General features: G+C 40.5%; 1 protein-coding gene across 2 annotated transcripts; it reads right to left on the bottom strand.

The window, feature by feature from the left end:
• Window positions 1-232: 232 nt before the first annotated feature.
• On the bottom strand, window positions 233-23,083 carry PRRC1 (proline rich coiled-coil 1). 2 transcript variants are annotated; one of them, XM_084225610.1, is made up of 9 exons: window positions 22,960-23,083; window positions 16,859-16,975; window positions 13,564-13,953; window positions 12,192-12,349; window positions 9,911-10,013; window positions 6,722-6,885; window positions 5,183-5,286; window positions 3,215-3,317; window positions 233-1,890 (listed from the first exon to the last, which is right to left on the bottom strand). In XM_084225610.1, the coding sequence occupies exons 2-9, from the start codon at window positions 16,953-16,955 to the stop codon at window positions 1,681-1,683; spliced, it is 1,329 nt and encodes a 442-aa protein (XP_084081736.1). In that variant the 5' UTR covers window positions 16,956-16,975; window positions 22,960-23,083; the 3' UTR covers window positions 233-1,680. The 2 variants fall into 2 exon arrangements, with proteins under 2 accessions (XP_084081736.1, XP_084081737.1); XM_084225611.1 differs by lacking the exon at window positions 22,960-23,083 and adding an exon at window positions 22,731-22,862.
• Between the last annotated feature and the right edge of the window lie 3,379 nt (window positions 23,084-26,462).

Genomic DNA, 26,462 nt, shown 5'->3' with positions numbered 1-26,462 from the left:
TTCCTCTTCAGTTTTTATTTTCAGCCATGCCAGGGCTCCTAAATCTACTGATGACTTCATGTCCTCCTCCTTTGCATCACAGATGCTGCAAGCAGGGGATAAAACAGCAACATTCAACTCGCTACAGAAATTACAGTAAATGCAAAGATGCCTTTGCTGCATAATGACAAAGCAAACTCTTTGTATCACCTTTTTGGTTTAACAGGGTAAGAAGCAGTCTCAATGAGGGACCTCAAGATTGAGAGCTGGATCTTGTTTGCTTGTTTGGTAGGTGACAAATCTGCAAACTGACCATGCAAATACAACTTCAACAAAGATGTTCACCATCTGTAATAAAAACCAAGCCTTTAAAATAGATGCAATTCTCTAGGGAAAACATTTATTCAACTTCTTTACAGAGTAAGCCAATTAAGGCCAAATATATTTCTTGGAAATAGACAGGCTTTCACTGGGTACAAATATGAGCTGGCTTAACAGTATACTGTATACAAAATGTTCTTTCAAAGCATCTAAGAAAGGTAAAGGCTGAGCAATACAAGCTGAAAAATTGCTTCTTTAAGGCAAACAAAAAGTATTTGTTTGTTCTTTGTTTCTTAAAAAAGTATTACCAAAATATTTTCTTCACAATTACTTCCATATATCTAAGTAAAGATTTAAGATTGTGTGAGCATGGATGGAAGATATTTATAGCCACCAAAAAAAATCAGACACCACTTAAAACTGATATGAGAAACAGTGAACTCATGACATAATGAAAGCTTTTAGACTTAAAAGTGTTTAGAAAACCCAGAATAGCAAAGCAAGTGACACACACATGACCGTTTTCCATAATCCAATTACTGACAACTGTAAATACATAGAGAAAATTACATAATTACATATAACAGATGACAGCTGGAAGCACTGGAGTATATCATGTTATTGAAACTACTGAGATGATTTCATGTGGGGAATGCAGTACCTGATCTAAAACCCACTGAAGCAACTTGAAATTTTGTCTGTGGTTCTCTAGCTGGCCACAAATTCAATTACTGTTACATAAAAAGCAGAAAGATGCAGCATAGAAAGTGAGAATTCAGAATTACTTAGCAACGACTTCAACTAACAGGGCATGGATTTGTGCTCTTCTTCAGCAGCTCACTCTTAGGTGCTGTAGAGACTACTTGGCATCGCTCCTGAGAACTACATACAGACACCAACCCAAGGAGGTCATAAGTATCCCCTAAACACATGCCCCAAAAACCACATGTAATACAGAAGGTAGTCTCTCTGGATTGAAATCCATATATAACATATATGTTACGCTGTCAACATGTTTATATTACTAATATAATAGAAATAGCTAAACAAATATCCCCTTTAGAAAGAATACTAACTAACTGTCTCAGCAAATGGCTGGTAAGGTGTCACATCACACAGCACGTTCCAGTTGAAAAACTGCAATGCTGCCTGTAGCAGTCATAAATACACATTTGTTTTATGAATCATACTGGAAATCACACATTAGCTAAAAACTGCAATTGCTCACTTCCACTCCTGGAAATCACCTTCACTTCTCAAGAAGCAGAGACGGTTTAGAGTTAAAATCACAAATCTGTCTTGCTGAGGATGGGAACACAGGGCTTTCACTTCGATCCTAGAATCAAACCCAGCGTTCCTGCCGTGAGGGTGTCCCCGCTGTCACACCGTCCTGGGTGGCAGCTGCTGTTTGTACATCCCTGCCAGGGCCTTGGCCGCGCTGTAGATCATCTGCCGGCGGGACATGCCCGTGAACACCGCGTGCCAGTCCGTCCTGCTCGCGTTCAGCACGCTCTTCTCCAGCACCTCGCCCACCGTCACCAGCAGCCCTGACCACCTCAGGCTGTAGTCCTGAGGGGTGAGGCTCTTGGCCTGCGTGTAAAAGTTTGAGAAGTGATCACTGAAACAGTTTGGAATTTGCAGATTTGCGTCTGTTGTCAGATTTAACTGACTTTTACAAGAATCATTCTTGTACCAACAGACCTATGTGGAAAATTAAAGGGTGTGAGAAGCAAATTTGTCACGGACATATTTTATGAAAAATCCTTTTGCTAGGATTTTTCTCCTGAGAAGCTGAGAGGCCTCAGAAATGAAATGTAAACTATAATTATCTGCTGCTGTGGAATGCAACAGGTGCATCTTTGATTGGTCTCATGTGGTTGCTTTTAATTAATAGCCAATCATGGGGCTGCTGTCTCGGACTCTCTGGTCAGTCACAAGATTTTATTATCATTCCATTTTTTTCTATTGCTTGCTAGCCTTCTGATGAAATCCTTTCTTCTTTTAGTATCGTTTTAATATATCATTTTCTTTTAATATAATATATATTATAAAATGATATATCAGCCTGCTGAAACATGGAATCAAGATTCTTGTCTCTTCCCTCATCCTGGGACCCCTGTGAATACCACCACACAAATTTCAGCTATTTGTGCTACTGAAAAAAGTTACTGTTTGCTCTCCCAAAACAACATCTGAGGATCAAACCACAAACAGTTCTGGTTATAAATTCTTCATGAAAACATTTATTTTAAAAGAATTTTCAGGCCAAAGTTAACTGAAGAATGACTCATATCTGCTGTCAGGCAACATGCAGTGACTGGAGTAATTCCCAGTCTGTGCCCAAAGAAAAATAAAACTCCAGAAAAACTTCTTTTGGTGGTATTTCAGAACTACTGCAGTTCACCCCATTATTTCCACTCGAATGAACCATGGTATTTCCAATATTTAAATATTCTGATTTCAGAATTGTACATCCTTGTCAAAATAGCACATTTGTAATCAGCCTTGTCTTTTAGGTGGGACTTTGTGTTCATCGGGGACTTAAGTCCAAGTATTGATCAGGAAAATGGGAAAGCTTGTTTTTAGGAAAGAGTTTTCAGAGAGTACAGCATGCTGCCTGCTTGGTTAGTATTTCTTCTTCTTAAACAGGAGAGTAAAACTTGTGCTCCAAAGTGACAGATATTGCAGAATGAGACTCTTGACCAGGAAAAGCTTTACTATAAATGTCTAAAGATTAATGAATAAACATGATGCAAAAATATTTTGTAACATCATTTTATAAATGAAAACATTTAAGTGTAATAACTTCCAGTAAGAACTAATATCGTAACTAAAATTAAAACTTCAGTCTTATGTCTCAGCTGTTAATTGGTAAGAAAATTGAAAAATGAAAAAACTGACAATATGTTCTCACCTGCTGAACATATTGCAAAGGCACTGGTGTTGCTTGGGTGAATGCTTCCAGGTGAATTCCATGAATTGGATCCTCAATAATCAGACATCCAATGTCAAACCACCTGCAGTGATGTGCAAATTGTTTTATTTCTGAGTACTGAGTATCACACTGGTGAAAACCAACATGCTACAAGTTGAATTATGAACATTTTACAAGCTCTATCACAACTGCAGTAATAATTTAATAATGAAACTCACCCAGCTGTTGTGGTATTTTGCAAGTGAAATTTGCATATGTCACTTTTCATCCACCCACCCACCCACCCATCCACCCACCCATCCATCCATCCATCCCTCATGATAGTGTATGTATATGCATGTAAAATGCATACAATACACAGAAATACAAATTACATGAAACTTACAAATCAAAGAAAAAAAAAAAGAGCTGGAGGGGTGGGTGTGTGGGCAGACATAATCCCTTGGCCACAGTATTCTGCTACAGTTTTCATTCAATCTTTCCAAGAACATTTCTCATTAAAATAACCTTCCTGGACAATTTTAAAGAAAATTGTCTATTTATTATTCATGTTCTACATTCAGAAGATTTTTTGGAAAGTCTAATGCTATAGCAATAATTTAAATGATTTATTCAGGGAAACATTTCTGCCTGTCTAGGCCACATAAACCTCATGGTAAGAGTTTAGTGGGGCCAGACAGGAAGAAGCAGTTCCATCATCTTTTTAGCAGGGAATAGAGCACTGGAATGCTTTGACTGGCAAATATTAAAGACTACTGAGAAAGCTTCATGGTTAAATGTAATTTGCTTCCAATTGATAACAAAGTTGCTGGTATTTTCTTGTCTTCTAATGTCTGCATTTTTATCCATGTGATAGGCTTTTATTTATTTTTTTGACAAATACACTTCTTTTGCTCTATTTTTTCATTTAGTATTTTTAGTGCAATATAAATAAGGAATTTTCTAAAGTAAACAGGATTAGGAAGAAGTTCTAATTTTTGTTTAGAATTTATTTCCATCCAGTCTGATTTAGACATTTTATTGTCTTTTCAAAGAGGATTAACTATGATATACATTATTAGTAGTGTGGGTGATTACTTGAAACTCCTCTCCTTTGGACATGTACAAGCATGGTCAACACTGGAAGAAAACTATTTAAGTTTGTATAAAGAAAAACACAGCATTGTCCCTATTGTTTTGGCATTTAATTATAGAGCTGCTTCAAGAACTGCCTGTCAAACAACAACATGTTCCAAAATCAAGTTGCAATGCATTTTGAAACAGCATTTTTGTGTCTGCACAGTGCAAGTTAGATGCAATAATACATTCTCAGTGAAAGGAAAACAGAAAATACATTGTTTGATAAAATCATATTGTTCTAAATGCTGAAATATCTCCCAATATCTCTTCTGATACAATTTCAGAGAGAGAAGGGAGGATGCACACAACAATGCACATATTCCAAATTTTACAGCTCCTTAATTTTTTCAGCTCACTTCGCTGTGTTTTCACATTGTCAATCTACAAAACGTGACGTGGATTTCTTTATATTAAAGTCTCAAGAAGCCCGGACAAAAAGCTGAACATCACCAAAACCAAGCTTGCCAAAATACACAAAATACTTCAGACGAATCCTCTGCTTCTTTCTCCTTTTCCTTCTCCTTCTCCCTCCTTTTCCTTCTTCTTCTCCCTCCCTCTCCTTCTCTTTCTCCTTCTCCTTCTCTCTCTCCTTCTCCTTCTCTCTCTCCTTCTCCTTCTCTCTCTCCTTCTCCTTCTCTCTCTCCTTCTCCTTCTCTCTCTCCTTCTCCTTCTCTCTCTCCTTCTCCTTCTCTCTCTCCTTCTCCTTCTCTCTCTCCTTCTCCTTCTCTCTCTCCTTCTCCCTCTCCCTCTCAAACCACCACCAGCTCCTTAAAATGAATATTCCCAGCATGTCCCCACCCTCCTGGAATTAAAATGCAAGGCTCTCACTTGTCAGGAAGCAGCTCCTCAATGAAGTTTTCCACGGACACAGCAGGCTGCTTCTCGTGGATGACTCCTGTCCGGCGCAGGCTGTCTATCCTCTCCTGGGCTCCCTGAGTGGCAACACAAGGTGTTAGACAAAACTCTGAACCACAGCTTAGTGCTATGCTTGCAGATCAATCCCAAAAGAAACCGAGAACGTACTTTTCAAAGTGACTCAATAGGAAAAAAACCCAACAACCCCAACTAGTGGAAGGCCAGGAATCCCAAACAGTAACAAAACCTCTGATAAAGCTCATTACATTTTTTTTTAGGTTTTTCTACATTCCAAGAAAAATACCCAGGGCAACATGCAAGGAAGTCCTAAACAATGACAAGAATTCCTAACCTGTGATGGTTTTAACTCTCAGTTAATGCATCAGTGTATATTTGTGTTACTTTGACATTTCTACAGCTTCAAACTCCTTGGGATTAGAGTCTTTAAGAGCTTTGCACCAATTTTGTAAGAGCAAGGGAAAGAACATTTTTTTGTGTTACATATCCTACTAACACCAGGAATTATTCCCCTGAAAACTGTTATCCCTCTGAAGTTGTAACAGAAATACACAATACACTGCAGGAGATAAAGAAATAAAGGAACATGCACATTATTCTGCTTTATCTCAATATAAAATTGCATCAGATAATACACTGCCATGAGGACAGGCTTTACCCTGAAAACACTGCAACAACAGTTAGGGGGAAAGGCTTCCTTTTTCATTTCATTAAGCATTTTTGCTTACATTTAGTAAATAAAGTATGAAACAGCTGTTTTCAGGATTTTTACTTATTGGCCACAACTGGTGAAACAACTTTTGCTAACCCCTCTTCTAGGCTGGCACAGCAGTTTGCAAGGCTGCACAGGGAATTCTTATTTTTCAAAGAGAACACAGATTTGTTCAGAAAGATCAAGTGTTAATCAAATTGTCTTTGATCTAGAGAATCAGTGGGGAGAAAAATCAATCTTGGAGACTTTTAATTTCTAACATTTCCAACATGATGTGCTGGTAACAGACTATTCAAAAAATGTCTAATATATTTGGAAGCCACAGTAATAGCACAATGTATGCAAGATGTGATGGCAATCAATGACAGTACAAGGAAATTGACATAAATGGCATAATACACTGACATAGGAACTCTTCACGTGCTGCTAATGTGTTTGCAAGAAATCTTGAAAATATTTCAAAGAGAGAGCTTTTGATCTAATGATCCAAATTGAGGGAAAAAAAGACAAAAAAACCCCAAACCCCTTAATCCACAAAATAACAAAACCAATGAACCAACAAAAATAAACCCTCAAGCCTGAACAAAACAAATAAAAAAAACCAAACAAACAAAAAAACAAACAGAAAATATCCCAAAAAACAAACAAAATGAAAAAAACCAAAACACCAATAAAAATCCCCAAAGAAAATGTTTACCTATCCCAGAAACTGACCTTCACTTTACAGAAAATGAGATAATTTTGGGTGAATTTCTCTTTGCTACTACTATATATCAACTTACCTTTAAGCCTGCAGCATAGCCCACAGGCTGTGGTGCAATGTTGGACTGTGCAGCCTCTCCAGTCACAACAGCCATCCCAAAGACTTCTTGAAAAGCATCCCGAATTGCTGCAACTTTCACCTCCTTATTAGAAGTGACCACTATGTCCAGCTCTCCCCCAGTTCCTGCAACATAATTTTGCAAAGTGATCGGTAAAAAATACATCCATGCATGGAATATCCTCCTTCCCACTGCAGCATAGCTCAAAACCTTCTCCAGCTGCTCTTTTTCTTTCTCATGTACTGGACAATAATTCTTCCATGAAGCAGAAGTCATTTAAGTTAGGAACTGAAATTCAGATTAATAACTAAGGGATACAAGGGTGAAAGATGGGCAGCAGGAACTAACCTGGTTCAGCACCCAAAAAAAATCATACCACTCATTTAAGATGACAATTCAGAGAGCTTTAGGAAAATAACTCAAAGACATCCATTTCCCCAAGGATGTTTTGGTGTCCTGTGAAGCATCAAAGAGTATTTGCAAACTCTTATGAATGGGTGCAAGAACACTGGTGCAGGTAATAAAATCCAGTGAACAGCTGCCAAATTGCACAAGATTTAAAAGAAAGGCTCCCATTACTTTTTAGCTGTCCTTGGAATGTGAACTTCAGTGTAATTTTATTGCTCTTTTTAGATATTAAATACCTATGGAACCAAAAAGCTCGTACACAGTTCTAAACATTTCCTATAGGGTTCTATCTCCATAAAGAAGCAAGAGCTTTCACTGAACTTTTTCAGAATGAAACAAAAGAATTAATGAATTAAAATAAATCTAAAACTACCACAGAAGACTCAATCACACCTCACATCTGTCTTTCACAGTTGGATCACTTTTATTGTGCAGAAACACATCATAAAAGCCATCCCTACTGTGAGAAGCTTTCTCAAGAACAGATAAATCTTTCCTCAAAAGTGGAATACGACATCAGAGAAAGCTGCCCAACTAAAATGCATCAACCACACAAGCTTACAGCGTTTGCAGTATTTACCTGATTCAAGAAAAGTTCCTCCACTGATAAGGGTAAACCCAAAGCTTTAATTTTAATGAAAAACACAATTAACTTTTTGGCTCGTATTTCTCAGCAGACCTCAGTTACAGGAATCATCTTATTTTTATGAATAATCACCAGATAGGCTAGAACAGTAGTAAAACATACTACTTTGGGGGTTTAGGGTAATTTTTTATCATTTTATTCATCAATTGCTTTGCTGAATGGAATTAGATGTACAGATCACTGAACTTGGAGCAATTGTTTTAAATGCTGTTCAACTACTGGACTAAAAATAATTGAGAGTATCTTTTTTCATTGATTACTTCTTGATATAAATCAATTTAACATAATTAAACAAGTGCTTAAAATTGACTGCAGGCTTTTACTGAAGTTATCTTTGCCTGACTGCTCAGGAACAGAAATACTGTTCAACAGTTTTTAATGAAGTCAAAATATAATCCATAGCCTATCTAGTAAATTACTACCTAACAGTTTTAAGAATGTCAACTGTGCCTCATGTCTGGTTGCAGAACACAGAATATGTCCTTTTGTATTATGGTTCATAAAATATCAAAAACATCTATTTTTTTCATCAGAGATACTACAGAACTGAAACAAAGATATTACACGGGTTAAAAGAAACCATTTGTGACAAAATCTAGTAAAGTGGAAACCTAAAATGTAAAAACTAGATGAGCCCTGGTAAATTCAGGAGCAGAACTCCTAAATCAAGTTAAGCTCTGACACCTGAATGTGAAATTTCATTGTACCTTGTGCATTATAAACTGAAATGCAAGTTCCATATTTAATTTCAAATTCCCTGCTTTTTTTTGTTGTAAAAGTACTGTTGTTTATGCTTATGAGGTGACCATTTCCTGTCTAGATAGAAATTGTCTGTTCCAGGAGTACAGCTCAGATAGCATTTTCACCATGTGCCAAGGAAAACAGTTCAGTTCTTTTCAAGAACTAGATTAGAGAAATACTGTTTGTTCAGATGAGGGGGGAAAAAAAAGATTTCAACCACCTCATCCAGAAGCTTTGGTAATTTCAGGTTTTGGCAAGAGGAACATGAAATTCCTTTGGCACTGCAGTAATGGCGGGAGAGCAGAGAGAAGTGGGGGTATTGCTGAGGACATGGTTTTTGTAGAATACATTTCTACAAGCAAATTCAGGCTAAGTTTACAAACCTCTGCCCTGTTTTCACAACCTGAAACTACAAAACCAATGCAGTACATAAATGGCCAAGATGTATACAGATGCTCCCCCTCCTAACAGGACTTTAGAGAGGTTTGAGATAACCACTGACTTAGTTTACTCAACCTAAATCCTACAAACCAAGCATTTTATTAGTATTACTTCCTCCTCCAGATAAAGTTGTTCTGTCAATAAACACTTGCAAACTGTCCAGGATATCAACAGATCCTGTTTCTAAAAAGGGACAGTGATGACTGCAATAGAAACCTTAAATACACTTTGTCAATTTGTGCATAAATCAACATTTACTGTAGCTTTGCCCTGCATCCTGCTACTCTTCTCAAATACCTTTAGAAGGCATTGCTGGCTGGCCTCACTGGTTTTATTCCCACTCCCTCCTCACTAGACAGCTGCTGGGAGATTTTCCCTTAAATGTAAGACAATTAACTACTACTCAATAATTAGGTCATCTTCCCCTGTCCTCTGCACTAGTACAAAAGTGCAGCAGCAGTTAGATGGGTCACCTAATAGGTTCAGCTGAAAAAAAAAAAATCTCAGGAAAACAAAATGATAATAAAATAATTTTAATGGTTTCTTCTCAGTCTTAGCTGTTTCCTGACCAGCTTTTTTCATAGGCAGAACAAGGTCAGTACTGGCACACCTAGGAAGGAGAGCTGCTTATCAAGCTGCTAGGAAAAAAAAAAGCCATGCCAAAAAAACCAAAACCAAACCACCACCCTGGACAACTGCTGCCTTTTGCTTGCTTATTTTACTCTCAGTTCAGCTACATGTGACATGCAGCGTCCTCCAGTAAAATAAAATATGTAACACAAAGCTTTTCTTTCCTGTTAATTTTCAAGCTGTAACTGAAACACTTTTACACTTCAAGTGTACAAGTAATGGCTATTGCAGTAGCTTCTTTAGGATTTACAGGCAATACTTGATGGTTTATCATAAACACTCACTGATATATGGAACCATGCCAGGATCCAGCGTTGTGATCATGGTCTCCACTGAATGCTTGGTTTTATCAAGAACAGACTTCACCATGGGATTCTCAGCTACACCCTAAATTTAAGCAAATAATTTCCATATTATTTTCTGAGTTGTTTTTTTTTTCCTCCAGGAATTCAAAATGTTACAGTTTAAAAAACCCAAAATATTAAGCTGCTCCGTAACATCTGCTGTGCATTACTCAGCACAAACACTGCAGGATATGACTGTCAGTGCATGGCTTTTCTGTTACTACCTCAAGTTTAAATATTACCTTCCTCATTACTGCAGAAACAGCTCTTGCAAAGCCAGGCAGTGCTTCTCCAGTTAGCATCCTGGCTGCCTAACTAACATAAAGTCATACAGATGGTTCCTGAACACTGAGACTGCTTCTCAGATGCCTTTATGTTGTTCATGTGCCTAGCACAAACAGGGTGAAACAATCCATATTTTTATACCAATCCCAAACATTAGGTTATTGCAACCATCATGTGGAAATCAGTCTTGGAACTGCAATGGGGCTGGTCAGGCATCTTTGAAGAAACTGAAACAGTCACATTTGATTCCAGACCATTAATTTGTCAATTTTAGATTGTCATAGTTTTCAGTATTACTGAGCTTGAAGGAAATCTGAAAGGAAGGTGTATAATTTCTTAACAACACCACAGAAAAAAGAGTACATCAAATTACTTCAACAACAGAAATAAAGATAAGTGTGGCAACTACTGCATGAACTCCTTGAAATTCAGGATGCATTTCTGTAAAAATTACCACAACATGTCCCAGATTCTGGCACACCTTTAAAAAGCACACACTCTGATGTGAGCTTTACATACATCATGAACTCGATGGTTTCAGTATAACTAATGATTCCTCATTCTTTCACTTAAGAAATTCTCAAGAAGTGGTTACTGACCACACAGAGCACATGGAATGCTTGACACTTCAACCAAAATCTTTATTACTGGAGTCAGTAATACAGATTATTAATGCTCCATAAACAGAAACAGGACACCTTCTGGATCCTAGTGGCAGCACTAAAATGTGAATAAGATTGGCTTTTCAATTAATTTGCAATTGAAAGCTCTGGTACTGAAGGGCTGAAGGATCATGTTACAAGTAAAATGTTCTCTTCTAGAACACTGCCACCTACTGTAAATATTAGGAAGAATATAAGGACTGAAAGGAAAACACTTAAAGGAAGAAGGAAAATGTCTTTTTATGATCATGAGAAGACATTTCTCCCTGAAAATGGCAGCATGACCACTCTGCTCTCAGGGTACTTATGGAGAATTAATGTTCCTCTTTAAGACTGTATCACTGGAGAGACAGAGGGTTCAGTCTGCCATGTCACACACAGCTTCTGCCAGATTTTCATGCTTAAAAGGGATTGAAAACCAAAATTCTTCAAGTGCACTGGGGCAATAATCTTCTTTATTTTTCCTTCACATTCAGTGTGAGATGGGACAGAATGTGGTGCTGCTCTTGAAGACAGCTCAGTGTTTTATGTACAGCCCTCAGACCTTCTTGCCAAATCTTCATGATGCTACTAAATGTAGCATCTCTTACAGCTCCGGAAAGTTTACAGGGTAATGAAATTCCACTAGTTGATGCTGCTTTTATTTCCTCTGTCTGATTAGATGGCATCACAAGGAGTATCTGTTTCACCCTGTACATTCCATGCCTTCTAGCAGACTACTCTTACAAAATACCTTAGATGCTTCTCTGTGATTGAAAAAATATGTAGCTTGTCTGTCCTTGAAAAAAGACAAACTATAACTCGATTGTTATAGAACAAGCATGACTTGCATCTCACAGGAATCAAACCCAGTTAATGAGGAAGTTATAAATGGGATATGCAAAACATTCAGGTAAGTTAAAACAGACTTTTCTTTTTCTGCATACAGTCTTTTTGAAGTAAAGACCTTTCAGGTCTTTAAGGTTCTAGAATTTCTTCTGGTTTAAGAACATATCCGTATGGAACAGGCTTTATCACAAGTTCATATCACAGCAATCAAAACTAACCTAGAACACCTGCATTTGTACAATCCCCTCTCTTCTATACAGAGAAAAAGTAAAAGCATAGTTTCAGCAAACAGCACTATTAAAAACAGCCACCTTGCACATGAGGCTGGGAAAAAAAAACCTACTTATAGTAATTACTTATAGTAATTACTTAAAGAGTTCAATGTGTCTTCCTGTAGTCAATACAAACTGGTAATTTCTGATGAAGGTAACAGACAAACCCCCTACCTTTATAAACCCCCAGATTCCTCCAGCAGGTGCTCCACTCTGGGCAGTAGATACTCTGGGATCTTCATGCTCCTCAGGAAAAGTGATTGCAGAACCAGCCCCAGCAGACAAAGATGAAGAGAAAGTTGCCTGTTGAGTAATGGGATCTGCCAAAACTCCTGTAAGAGAAATATAAAACACAGGGGTTTAGTTTGTTATATTGAAGCCACATGCAATTGTTTAACAGGAAAATAGCAGGAAGAATAAAACAATTACAGGCAAATTCACCTCACTTCTTGGAGGCACAAGAACAATTCTGCTTGTTAAAGAATAGCAGATCTAATGAATGCAATCATGTCTTCTAAGAAAACTGAGACTGCTTGCACATTATGTACAAATTTTAACAATTATTCTTTTTTCTTATCACACTAATTTAAAAGCTGTTCTTTTCATTGTATTCAAATTTTCATAATAAACTCTCAATAAAGACAGGGACAAGTGTCAGTCTCTGAACAAAGGCATAGGAATGTTCTCATACAATAGGAAAAGTAAATTTTCTAACACCTAGTGCTGAAAATCAATAGTAGTAGAAAAAAGGAAGCATACATATTACATATTTTGAAGGAAAACAAAAGAAACTACAACAGTAGAAAAATAAAGTCAAACCCTTTGCCCCATTACTCAAACTTATTTTAACAGATTTTCCAACACTAGCCTTAACTGAGAGTTATTTTTATTTTATGCTGCACAACTGATAGCTCTTTTTAGACATCCTCCTAATGCAGACTACTTAAAAGAGTTATCACCAGTAATATTAAAAGCTTGGCCCAACTACAGCTAAGGAGAGAAGTTTCCATTCTACAAGCTGAAAATGACATCAGTTCAGCAACCACAGCAACTGCCTGCATGGAAGGTATGCATTATTATGTATTTTTAGCTATCTACCAATGCAATTTTGTGGCTGGAAACAAGAAAATAGAAGTTGGTGTCATGTGACAGCTTGTTGAGACACAGATTTTCAGAACAAAACCCTTAAAATTATGAGTTTACAGCCTGTGATTGTCATTCTGGGGAAACATAATGTTTGAAGGTGGCTCTCTGAGCTGAAGGAAAGCTGGGCTTTGGTGTGCAAGGTAACAAAAATAAAAGTCCTCAAACAAAAGATCTTCCTGTGAACCTGAGTGCCACCAGAACTTAAAGTGGACTCTGTCCTGGACCATGAGTGTATTTTAAAGGCTATTTTACCTTCTTCTGAGTAGAGCTAATTAATTAAGAGTATTATCCCTTCTTCTAAATACAACTAATTAATCAAGTGTACCCAAAAGAATAGTAAGTCCCCAAGGAGGTGCTCAGCCTGTCCCAGGAACAGGACAGCAAATAAACAAAGAGTTACCTGTGACTGGAGGTGCAGAGAACGAAGGCATCAGTGGGCTCTGAGGCGCTCGGCCAGCGTGACCTCTGGTGATATCATAGGTGGAAGACATGGAAAACCCTGAAATGGGGGGCCCAGTGGGAGGTGCAGGAAGGCCAGGGCCAGCAGCAGAGCTCAGAGGAGGAGGAGGAGCAGAGAACTGGGACACGGGGGTGCTGAAAGCTGCAGGGGCAGCAGGAGGTGGGACAGGGCTCTGGGGTGGTGCAATTGTAGAAATGGTGGCGGAAGGCACAAGTGGAAGAGAGGCTGAGGTCATCATGGGAGGAGGAACTGGGGACACTCCAGCTGGCAAGGGTGGTGAGTAGGCAGGAGAAGATGGCATGCTTGGTGTGGCAAGGGGGCTGGAAAAAGCTACAAAAATAAGGGGGAAAAAAAGACAGAAAAAATAATTTTACAAGCCTTATTTCAGATTCAGTTATATAATTGTTCAGATATTTCACAAATAATTTTTTAACCAGTCAGGGCTTTTATTGCATTTGAAGTGAATTTGAAACTTATGCTTGAGTTTTCACAGAGCACCAATGGCACTTAATCCTTGGTGACAGTATCTTGTAGGACACATCTCTTCCTCCATGATCCCACCTGTCATTAGTTTAAAAAGGCAAGTCAACATTTGACTACTGAATTTACAGCATCTGAAACCTGCTTCAGAAATTTCTAGCTAGCTCTGTTATTCCTGAGTGACTGCTGCATCAACTGAGGATGCAGGAAGTGCTCATCTTCAGGAATAGAACACACACTCCTAATGTCTAGGAGCTGTTTTAAAGGTGTGGCACTGGAAAATGGACTGAACCTAAGGCAGCCCTCTCTTCTCTGGCACTTATCTCCCTGATCCCTCTGCTTTCCCTGCTTCAGCTGATCCTTGGATAAGCCAATTTTCCTGTCTATAAACAAATTAAGCCTGGAAATTAAGTCAGAGAAAGAGAAATTGCCTTTTTTGATGGCAGTAACATGCTTAAACCAGCTTAAACATCTCACTGGCCTCAGCCTAAACACCACAGTCAAATCATATGCAAATCAACTAATGCCATGGTCTCAAAAAAAAAAAAAAAAAGCATCCATTCCCCCATGTAAAATCTATTTATATATTGATATATTGTTTACATGTACCACTGTACCAGTACGTCATGTATATTACAAAATACACACAATAAAAATTTAAAAATTATGAGATAAAGAGAAATGACAAAAAAATTCTTAGGAGTACAAAACATTTTCTGTTTACACTGCAAACTGTTTTGATAATATACTATCAATATAATAATATAGTTCATTAATAATGGTTAACACACTATATAACACAATCATTGAGAGTAACTTTTTAGGGTGAGCAGTGCAAATGAAGAAACCTCAGTAATTCTTACATCTTGGTTTAACACCTCATGGTGCAGGAATTTAAAGGTCTGGTTCTACATTTAGACTATTCTGATGCTTGGTTTTAAGGGCTGAAGAAAACACCTCACAGAGATCCATGTGGAGGAACTGCCTTGATGGCTATGCTTGCTGTACCACACTATTCATTTCCCACTTCCACCCATAAACCATACAAAAGTTTTCTTTGGAATTCAGCTGTCAAATTTTCATGTTCCCTGATGTCCATCAATTGCCCTTGCAAGATGAGCATGCTGCATTTTTAATGAGCGTGTTCAAATCCTACAAAAACAGTTTGGAAGATGCTCACACAGGTCAGGAAATTCTCTTTGCAGGTTGATGACTACAGATCTGACAGCTTTTATGCAACACTTCCATTGGTTTTGGCTGCAGGAATGAATAATGATGGAAGTCATTTCCAAATATCAGTTTTGGAAATGGCTTCTCAAAAATTCTTACAAAGGTACTTCCCCTATCACTCCTTGTTGAAATGTCACCTTTACCTGGATGGGACAAATTATGAGTGCATATGTTTTTTGAAAATATCAACTAGGTAAGTACACTGCTGATAGCCTCTTGTCCCCACAGAAAACATCAGCAAATCTGAGACTTTTTGTTAAAAAAAGTTAATGTCCATGTTCATTTCAACAACTCTTTTAACAGACCTCGCCACTGGTGGCCAGCAAACCTGCCACATAAAAAAAAATTAAATCTTTCATGGTTACTCCCTATGTAAGTAGAAAATACTGCCAAAAATGTACTATTTAAAGACCATTTTTACAAAAGTGACTTTATTGATGACATCCTGTGGCACTTCATGTACTTCTGGCTCTGGTTTCTTTGCTTGTGTATGAATGAGGCAGTGAGTACATTACATGTGTGGTAACATCTCTGGCAAGCCTACTCCAGAATCCATTTTCATCTGAGCTAAAGCAACTGCCCCATCATAAGTTACATTTCCACAGTTTTAATTTAAAATGTTGCTTTTATTATACAACTCATTTAATGCTGTGGTCTGACATCATCTCAGTATATTCCTTCTTTAGCATATGACAAAACAGACTGCACAAGTCTGATTTAACAATGCCACAGCTGCCAAAAAATTCAGTATCTGGTATTCAAACATGGTGTTCAGAATCTTGAAAAAAAAAATCAGAAAAAGTGCTCTGATTACCCCTCACAAGTGAGACCTTGGAGCACCTTCCAGTACCTAAAGGGCCTGCAAGAGAGCTGGAGGGACTTTTTACAGAGGTGGCGTAACAGGACAGGGGGAATGGTTTTAAACTGGATGAGGTCAGATTTAGGGCAGTTATTAGGAAGAATTGTTCCCTGGCAGGGTGGGCAGGTCCTGGCACAGAGTGCCCAGAGCAGCTGTGGCTGCCCCTGCATCCCTGGCAGTGCCCAAGGCCAGGCTGGATAGCGCTTGGAGCAGCCTGGGATAATGGAAGGTGTCCCTGCCGTGGCACAGGTGGAACAAAATAGAAAGTCCTTTTCCACCCAAACCATTCTGGGATTCTATCAGTATTAAAACACAAGTGATTATTCAGGTTTACCACTATCCCCTGGAGGACTGTAAATCTGTTTTAACTCCCTTCTATGCTGCTCGTCCAACTGTGGTCCATAGTGGAAGGTATTATTTCCCTAGCCTTGCATCCTTAAAAAATACAAGTGCATCCACGTCACTTCCTACAATAGTTTCAAGAATAAAAAAACCCCTAAAAATATTCTGTGCTATATCAGATGCATTACAGATAAGGAGCCCATTTCCAAGATTAAGAAACAATTTAAATCATTCCAATTAGCCTGGAGAAGAGAACTGCAATTATGCTGATTGCAACTGGTTTTGCAGTGCTTCAAAAGACTGAATGAATAAAGGTTTCTGCACCTAAAGTGACAGGCGTAGCAGCAGCAGCAGCCTCCCCTGCTGTGCTCGGAGGGGGTGTGCCGGGCGGAGTCGTCTCTATCCCACTCTCTTCCATCATCTTCCTTCAGCTACAAAAAGCTGCGAGGGAAAAAAAAATGTCTTGAGAAAAAAGTGAAAAGATTTCAAATTCGAATACAAAGGCCACAACACAGTTATTTACATTCCTGAACAGAGCAGATAATTCAAATACCAACTCTAGGAAAAGAAAAAGAAAACTACTGACTTATCTCAAGTACAAAATTATCCAGTTTGTCCCCCTTCTCCTCTATCTTCCCTTTATTTTTAGCACTGTGATAACACCTCAAACTCCCAGACTCTTTCTAAAAACCTTACAGTGCCTCCCCAGCTACTGCTTCCAAAATATACTGGTGGCACTTGGAAGAATAATAATAGAGAAGTAATTACACATCACAAACCCCATACCCCATTGCAAGAAAAGCTTAACTACGGGGTACAAATCTGCTGCATTGTTGAGCTGTAATAATGCAAACCAGGACCTGTTACTTCCAGCATGATTAAAATTATACTGGCACCAAGTTTTCCAGTATAGCCAATTCCTGTAAAATTCCTACACCAGACTTCTCTGGTGATGTTAACAGAAGTGGAAGTAATTGAAGGCTTTGGTTTTTATTTTGAAGGCCAGAAGAATCTTTTGACATACTTGAATAAAGCTTTAAGATGTACTACTTCTAAAAAAATTAACAGTATTAATGTAAAAGGTCTTAGAAAAGTGGAAAAATTAAGATTTTCATGAACACCAGGAGATTTTCCATGCTTCAGTGCAGCAGAAGCTTACAAAAAGTCCTGCTTCTTCACAAGTCTGGTAAACTACCTGTACCACTCCCTGAGGCAGCAATCCTTAAGGAACTTTTACTGAAATAAAAGTTTTGTTTAAAGTAATTATATATACAAAAAATAGGCTCAAAATGTTTTCCACCATATCCATTACATCAGTGGCTACTGAAGACTGCCAGCTTATTCCCTTTCAGAATTCACAGAGAAACAGGCTTAGCTAATATGTTGAATAAAAATACTCACATATATATAAAAAAGAGCTCCACTTACAAAAATACAGGGGCTTTCCTCTGTTTAAAACACAAAAGTAAAAATTCCTCATTCTCTCATCGCTGCTTCAAAGATATATACAACTCTTAGTTTAATGTGAAGGAAAAATTACTATTATTACCAAACTGAAAAATCCAGAGAGCAGAACATCAATGCCAGTCTTGACAAGAGCACTAAGAGTTTCCAAAACAAATGAGAGCATCAAAATCACAAAGTAGAAGCCACAGACCCTCTGACAAATTAGTATGATCTGCATTGAGTGATTCAGGATTAAATGCTTCAGCCCAGCCATGGAAAGCAAGTCAACGTCGCTTATGTGCAGCACTCTTCAACAAATTCTTATGACAGATGGATTTTGGGTTCTGAGCATCTCTAACTCACTTAAAGGCTTCTCTTCAGAAGGGCTGAAAGGGTCAGTAACTGCCTGGTGGGGAACAGACTGTCCTTGCAAAGTACATCCTCATCATCCCATAAAAAAGAAATACAAACTCTTTCATTAAACTTTGTTAAGGGCAGGAACTTGCAATTTATGATTTTTTCTTTTAATCAGTCTACAGGAGTTTAGATTCCTCTGCACAGAGGAATTTCTTAAGTTATTCTTCCAGTTATACAATGCAAAGGATGAAAGAATTTTCTATCGTGCGATTAAAGTAATCACTGACCAAAACCTAGAAACATTTTTGAGGCTCTTCCAATGTGCTGCTTGATTTCACCCAATTCCATGATTAAAAGCTGCTGAGAGGTGCTTACTACTTAAAATAAATTCTTTGGCCATGCAGAATGACTGGTAAAGTTCCACAGAGAAACTTTCCAAAAACTCTGTGCAAGGATTTTTCAAATTTTCAGAAACCTATTACAGTAGTGGTGCTGGGGGGTAGGAGAAGGGGCAATTCCCCAAAAAGCCACCTGACATCTGGAAAATCAGGAATTAGTAGAAACACAAATAACCCTGGAGCTGTTTTTTGCTATTAACTTCACAATAAGAAAGATTAAGGACAGAAACAGTAATTCCAAATGTGCAAAAAATCATGTCAGCTGCTGAAATATGGTAAAAATCCCATATGGAACTGACTTCAGTGGTGTCTTGACTAATATGGAGCCTGCACAAAAAACAGCTTTCTGTACATTGATTTTTCAACATGATCTACTTGTGGTTTGAAAGTACTGCATTATGAAAAAAGTAAATAATTTAAAGAAAAAAAATAAGGGCAAAGACCAGGCACAGGAATAGGGGGAAAGGAAAGCAGAAAGCACAATGGGTAACTTAAAGCTAATAGCTCACAGTGTTGAAATAACCCAGCACCACAGATTATTAAAATGATCCTATAGGATATTTATGAACATAACTGGCATACCCAAAACCAGCTGTGTGCGAGGAATGGGTGGAAGGGGGAAACCATGGAAAAAAGGACCCAAGAAATCCATTAGCAGCGTTCAGTCCTCAACAAAAATCCCGGGGGGGGGGGGGGGGTTCCCAATTTCCCTCAGGGGAAATGCAGGGAAAAAGTTTCCCAGTAGATCAGCTTACAATTCCTTAATGACTGCTGGGTGCAGAACTGGGCTGTCTTTTCAATGATTTGAGAAAAAACCTGTAAGTTATAATTATAACTCTTCATAATCCAAGCCACAAATGCAACATTTGCAGCAGGGACCACCTGGAAACTCAGCCTAACTTCTTAAGGAAGTGACTTTTGTGCCTTCTTGCAAACTAGAACATTTTTGGTTACTAAACTGAAGGGGCAGAGAAGAAACACAGAGACAGGGAAAGTGAAGCACATGGAATGAAGGTGAAAACAATATCAGCACTGCCATCTAGTGATTTGTGACCAGAAACTGCAAATTCGATAATGCCACGTCTTCCTAGAAGGAAATCCTGGTTTGTTTTTATACGGAAATAAAAAAGTAGGGATACGGTGATGAGAAATACAGGAAAAATGTATTTCCAGTGATCAGTCATCCTTAAAACAAACCCTTTGTGGAGCAGAAGCATGAATTTTGTTTGACCAATTATTTTCTTTAAAAAAAACCCCCTTCTCAGTACAATGAAGACACTGTAAGGATCATGCTAAATCCTCATATTACACAAAGGAAATACAGTAAACCTACAAATTGTGTCTCTAGAACTGATTCTCACCAGTTGAACCTCATCCATTACTCTAAAACAAAATCTCAGTCATTAACCTAATTCTCAAACTAGGTAATTAGGCTGTGTATACTGAACGGAAAACCAGACTAAAACTCTGACTGAAATTTTTAACAGGGCTTGTGCTAAAATCAGGAAGTAAATAATTTGATTTAGAGACTAAAATGGCAAGTTGTTCATCTTTTCACTTCAGTTTAATAGAAAGTAATTACATTTGTGCTAATATTTTGCAATCATCTTAATGACTTAACCACACTTCAAAAGCATTCTTCAGGTTATTACTCTAAAATATAGACATTCACAGCTAATGATAAGATTACCTACAAATGGAGATTAGCAAATTTCATGTGGATAAAAACTCATCATCTAGAATCACCTATACTTCAGAGTTTATAATGAGGTGCATTTTCAGCCATCTTTAATTGATCCCTTCTTCTGTTTCAGTAGGTGCTCCTGCTAATAAAAAAGGCAAAAATCCCAAACAAACAAAAAACCAAACCAAAACAAAGAACAACCTCCCCCAAAAATCCACAAAAAGAAACCACAATGTATTTAAGCAGACTAAGAGAGGAAACCTAGGCTCTAAATAGAGCCTAAAATTAAACATAACCCCTAAGCTGGAACACTAAATTGAAATGTCACTAAACGTTTTGACTTTAATCAGAGTAGGCATAACTTTTAATTAAGTTTTCACATGCTGCAGACACTGCTCGTGGCCAAGCACACGCTGACAACTGTCCAGAATAAGGTGCAGCCAACACCAAGCAAATGGCAACACTCATCAAAAAATGAAACCAGAACTGGACCCCGCGTACATTTAAAACTTTCATCTGAAAATTTCCTCGTGGTTTGGTTTTTTTTTCCCCCTCGCTTTAGAAAGGGACAGCACTAAGGAGATCACTTATCTCTGTGCAAAGAAAGTGCACAGAGAAGCCATCAGTTTAATCACCTCGTGTGAACGACTTGCTCCAAAGTCCAAAGTCTTAAAGAGAGGTAATCAGGAGAGGGAATAAACAACACAAAAAAACCCAACAAACCATCTCCCCCAGAACTCTCCTATACCTGATTTCTGAGACTTTGGGCTCTTCACTCATGTCATACCTCAAACAATGCACCTGTGTGTGGGGTGATCCCTTGACCTGAAACTGAGGTGGCAGATAACTTTTCATGATTAAGGCCTTAAAGGAGGAAACTGAAGCTAAGTCAACTTTCCTCCCAATTCACAATGATCGCACCAGGTAAACAGTACTGCACACTTCTTATTTTGGGGCTCTGTTTAAGTTGTGCTTCCTCCAAGTTAATATGGACATTTCAAACATGTGACATAAGCTAGAAAATCCACAAATGAAATAACTGTGCAATGTGTTAGATTTCATGTTTTGGATAATAGCTTAATGCAGAATGTGATGTATTCAGCTATCAGTAAATAGTGTGAAAAACATTCACACTAAAAGAGAGTAGGTTTAGGTCAGATTTTAGGAAGAAATCCTTGACTGTGAGGGTGCTAGGCTCTGGCACAGGGTGCCCAGAGAAGCTGTGGCTGCCCCTGGATCCCTGGGAGTCTCCAAGGCCAGGCTGGACAGGGCTTGGAGTAATTTGGGATAGTGGAAAGTGTCCCTGCCCATAGCAAGGGATGGAACAAAACGATCTTTAAGGCCCCTTCCAACCCAAACCATTCTGTGATTCCATATTCATCACATAAATTATGTTAACCACAACACCTGCATATCTTTTTCACCCTAAACAAAACCCAAAGGGCAACACCAAAGAAGCCTTTTCACCAATGTGCATGAGAGCTAACACACACCAGGACAGCTGGAAACGCCAGGCATGACACCAAGGGCCTTCCCCTTGTCACTACTGCTGACAAAGTCCACAGACACATAAACCCAGCAAGCTCCATTTTTCCAAAGGCTGCCTGACCTCCTCAGAATCATTAGAATTCCAGTTATTTGATTTCACACATTTTCACGCCACTGCCAACCCTCAGATTTGCAGCAAACTACACCCCCCCACCCCTGCCTCCTCCCTTTGCTATCAAATATTTCAGTGTCACAAAACCCTCTCAAAACCTCACACACCAGTGATGGCTGCAGCAGAAGAAATTACATCTTGAACTGCGTAACACCGTGAAATAACAGCACCAAAGAAAAAGCCAGACCCAGCCCATCCCAACAACCTGCACCCATCGTTTTTCCAGGGTATGGATATCGCAGGCCGTGATGCAACAGCTCCAGCACTTTCAGAGCTATTCTCCCAAAAGAAATAACGTGGGGTTTTTTAATGCGGTAAAAAAACCAAACGAATCACACGAAGACCAAATTATGCCTCCAGAGACACCGCAATATCGCAACAAGGCTCCTGAAGCACCATTTCCATCCGGCATTAAAACATTCCCGAGGATGAGGATGAACCCGCAGGCATTCTACCAGACCAGCACTCCCATTCCTCGCTGCGGGGCTGGAATTCGATGCCCCGAGGCTCCAAACAACCCAGCACCCAGACTCTCCACGCAGGAGGAAACCCGGCCTGAGGCAGGAGCAGGACGGCAGCGCCGACCCAGCCATTTATCACCGGGATAAATCGCGACGGGAATTCTGCGCCGTGCTGCTCCCCGACCCTCACCTCACAGCGAGCCTCGGAGCCCGGCGCTGCTGGCAGCCCTCGGAGCGCAGGAGCCGCTGCAGCCCCGCAAGGACACGCCGGGTCAGAACACGAGGAGCGAGCCCCGCACCTCCCGCAGCCGCTCCGGGCCCCGGCACCGCCCGGCCCAGCCCTCCGGCCGCTCCTCCCCGCCGCCGGGAACCACGAGTCACAACGCCGTGCCTCCTCCCGCCGCCAAAACCGCACTCACCGAGACCGATCCGCCCGTCCCGTGTTGTCTCTTCCCGGCCTTTGCCGTCCCAGGGAGACACGGAAGGAGGCCGCGACCGGCGCTGCCTCGGACTTCAACTCCCAGTATCCTCCGCGCCGCCGCCACCGCGCCATGCCACGTCTCTCACGGCCGGGTCCAACGGCCCCTCGCTGGGGGGTGGCACCCCCGTATTGCCCTGTCAGCTTGGTTCGCTCCGCACGCATATAAAAACGGCGGCGCGGGCGGGATTTCGGCAGCGCCACGTTGGCGGCGTGAGGGAGCGGTTGGATGAATTATGGGTCTGGATTACGTAGTGCCTTTAAACTTCAGCCTTAAAACGGCAGCTTTAAGACGCAATCGGGCATCTCGTGTAGATCTCTAAGTGAAAAGATTTGAAGTGCGTCTCGGTTGAAGTGACTTATGTTCGCAAGGTGAATTAGGGTGTGAAAAGCTTCTGACGTTATGGAGTCCAGCCTGTGACCAGCTCCCTCAGCCTCGGCTGGGGCTCCATTCTCCTGCCCCGGCCCCGCCGCAGCCCCTCCATTCCCGCTGTGAGGGCCCGGAGGTGCCTCAGCCCTCGCGGTGCAGCTTCAGCAGGACCGGCCCAGGGACGGGCCCTGCCCCGCTCCCGCTGCCGCCCCACGGCCGGCACAGCCCGGGGCCATCGGCCTCTCGGCCCCCGGGCACCAGCAGCGCCATGGACGTGAATAGCCTCTCTGATATCCTACAAGAGAGGAATAAGTTATATGGTTATTTAAGCCCTGCAGGCTTGACACTCCATTAGGCACCCATTCAACTAATACAGAATTTGGAGTGTATTTCAGTTAAGGCCTGAAAAATAAGACCTGACAGATACACTCTCATTGAATCTGTGTATGATATTAAGGAAAATGCAGCAAAGTCAAGTACTTTTAAACTAGACAAATTTCAAGATTTTTTTTCAGGGGATGGTTTTCTCTATTTGTTGTATCTGCATTTCACAGTAAAATTTAAGGTTAGAGAAACAAGAGGGAATCTAAGTGAGGAACAAAGTTGAAGATTTTCTGTGCCGTCTGACTTTCCTGAAACTGTGTTATTCCAGTGATAAAAAACGTCCTCAGCGTTGCTGACATTTTATATCTTGCTTGGAAAACAGCACAGTTTGTGAGAATCCAGAGCCTGTAATACACCCTTGAAGCTGTATCCTGATGGAGAATAAAGGCTACACTCATACATTCTGAGAGAAACACGTCAAAATACTGCCAGAATTCTTTGCTATGCTCAAATCCAATTGGTCTACAAGTCTAAGCGCAATGTGTTCTCAGATGTAGTTATTAATACAGAGTTCCTTTTTAGAGGGATGCTGTGAGTGAAGTGCCCCTAGAGTCAATGAACTCTCATGCTGTGTGTGCCTGGAAACGTCTGCTGCAACAAAGAGCAGTCTTTTGTTCCTCTAGACTGTAGTAAAACAAGCTAGTTGGAAGCATCCACTGTATTGCTGTAGTAGTTGTTAGTTGTCACTGTAGGACACACAAGAACACAAGCGGACACCGCTGTTCTCGAGGTGAAAAGGGAAATTTATTTTCTGACTAACAATGTATAGTTTTCTGAAAGTGACAGTGGATTGGAGAGTGACAGTGCCACCTCTCCAATGACACTGGACAAACCAGTAGTCCATCAAATTTCTCATGCTCCGTAAAAGAATGCAAACCAATGTGCTATTTACAGAAAGTGTGTGAGAAAGTTTGCTACAAAAATGTCAACATCAGAAGGCTTAGAAAATCTTAAAATATCAAAGCGACAGTGTTAGTGTTTGCTGCTCCCTGCAGCTAGCAGAGCCACACTTCCGTCTCCTGACCAGCCCATAGCGAGCAGAACCAGAACCAGGGCTCCTGCAGTGACCCAAAGAAGGCACGGCTGATGCAGTGCAGAAGAGAGCAGAGTTTCCATGGCACCACTGCTCCCCTCAATCTTCCTGCAGGGGCTGACAGCTGGCTGAGTTAATAGAAGTAGGTAAGGTTAGTGTTTACCTCTGAACGGAACAAGACGAGGGCTTTAACCAAGAGAATAGATAAGCAAGGGATATTTGCAGTTGGAGAAGCAGAAGGAATACGTGCATTCTGATTTTTTGTAAACCCTTGTCACATATGTTGATGCACATTGCTTTCTATCACTGACAACGATGAGCTGTTTTATTGTGACCAATGATTTAATTATATGTTTTGTTAAAAAATGTATAAAAAGAAAACATGCAGCAATAATTAAAATGTTAGAGAAAAGAGAATTAAGAGGATATGTAAGTGATGAACAAAAGCTGAAGCTTTTCTGTGCCCAGTGACTTTACCAAAACTCTGTTACTCCAGTGACAAAAAATATTCTCAGCCTTGATGGCCCTTTCTGTGTTGCTTAGAAAACAGCAGAGTATGTGAGAACCTATAAGAAAGGGGGCTGAGCACATCTGGCTGAGAGGGAGCAGGAACCTGGGGCACCTGGTAATGTCCTCAGGGCCTCTCTGCTCGTGTGCCACACTGGGAGGACTGAGCCCCTGTTCCCTCAGCCAAGGGAGCCATGCTCTGTGCAATTCACACAGGCAGGGCAGGCCAGCAGGGTTGCAGCCACACTCCTGGTGTGGTTGAACACAGATTGTCTTTGCTCCTGCTCAGAGTACTCAGATCCTTTGCAGTCTTGCGTTGCTGGGATTCTTCCTAGTCCTTTCATATCAACCCAAGCGCTTTTCTGCGCTGCGCCAGCCCGAGTGGGGCACGCTCTGAGCTCTTCACACCAAGTGGACACTGCATTGCTCACACACCAGGTGATGCTCACACTGGCCATTGGTGCATTGGCCGGGAAGTCCTAACCAAAACTACTACATGGAGATATTCCTGGCACTCCTGCATCTGCTCAACTTCATCCTTGTCAAGTTGAAGTGAAACTATGACACACCTAGTGACTAACAGGGCCAGGATGAAGTTCAGTGTTGGAGAAGTAGCCTGGTGGGAGAAAGAGGTCTGAGCACATCGTGCTGGGAGGGAGCAGGAACGTGGGGCACTTGGAAATGTCCCCAGAGCTGCTCTGGGCTTAGCCACACTGGGAGGACCGAGCCCCTGTTGTTTCCCCCCAGCCCTGCTCTGTGCTGTTCACACAGGCAGGGCAGGCCAGCAGGGTTGCAGCCACACTCCTGGTGTGGTTGAACACAGCTTGTCTTCCCTCCTGCTCAGAGTACTCAGATCCTTTGCAGTCTTGCGCTGCTGGGATTCTTCCTAGTCCCTTCATTTCAACCCAGGCGCTTTCCTGCGCTGCGCCAGCCCAAGTGGGGCACGCTCTGAGCTCTTCACACCAAGTGGACACTGCATTGCTCACACACCAGGTGATGCTCACACTGGCCATTGGTGCCTTGGCTGGGAAAGCCTAACCAAAACTTGTGGAGATATTCCTGGCACTCCTGCATCTGCTCAACTTCATCCTTGTCAAGTTGAAGTAAAACCGACACACCTTCAGCCCATTATGAGTGGTTAACAGGGCCA

Source organism: Fringilla coelebs (assembly GCF_963513975.1).
Source record: "Fringilla coelebs genome assembly, chromosome: Z".
In the NCBI taxonomy this organism is placed as follows: domain Eukaryota; kingdom Metazoa; phylum Chordata; class Aves; order Passeriformes; family Fringillidae; genus Fringilla; species Fringilla coelebs.
Note: the sequence above shows the minus strand (reverse complement) of the source record. Positions and strands in the feature narration are given on the sequence as shown.

What these genes read in the sequence shown, in the direction of transcription:
- PRRC1 (XM_084225610.1), bottom strand. Translation starts at nt 16,955, where the DNA reads ATGATGGAAGAGAGTGGGATAGAGACGACTCCGCCCGGCACACCCCCT. An exon ending in CTCTGCACCTCCAGTCACAG is followed by an intron (nt 12,350 to 13,563) that starts GTAACTCTTTGT and finishes TTTCTCTTACAG; the next exon opens with GAGTTTTGGCAGATCCCATT. An exon ending in GAGGAGCTGCTTCCTGACAA is followed by an intron (nt 3,318 to 5,182) that starts GTGAGAGCCTTG and finishes ACATCACTGCAG; the next exon opens with GTGGTTTGACATTGGATGTC.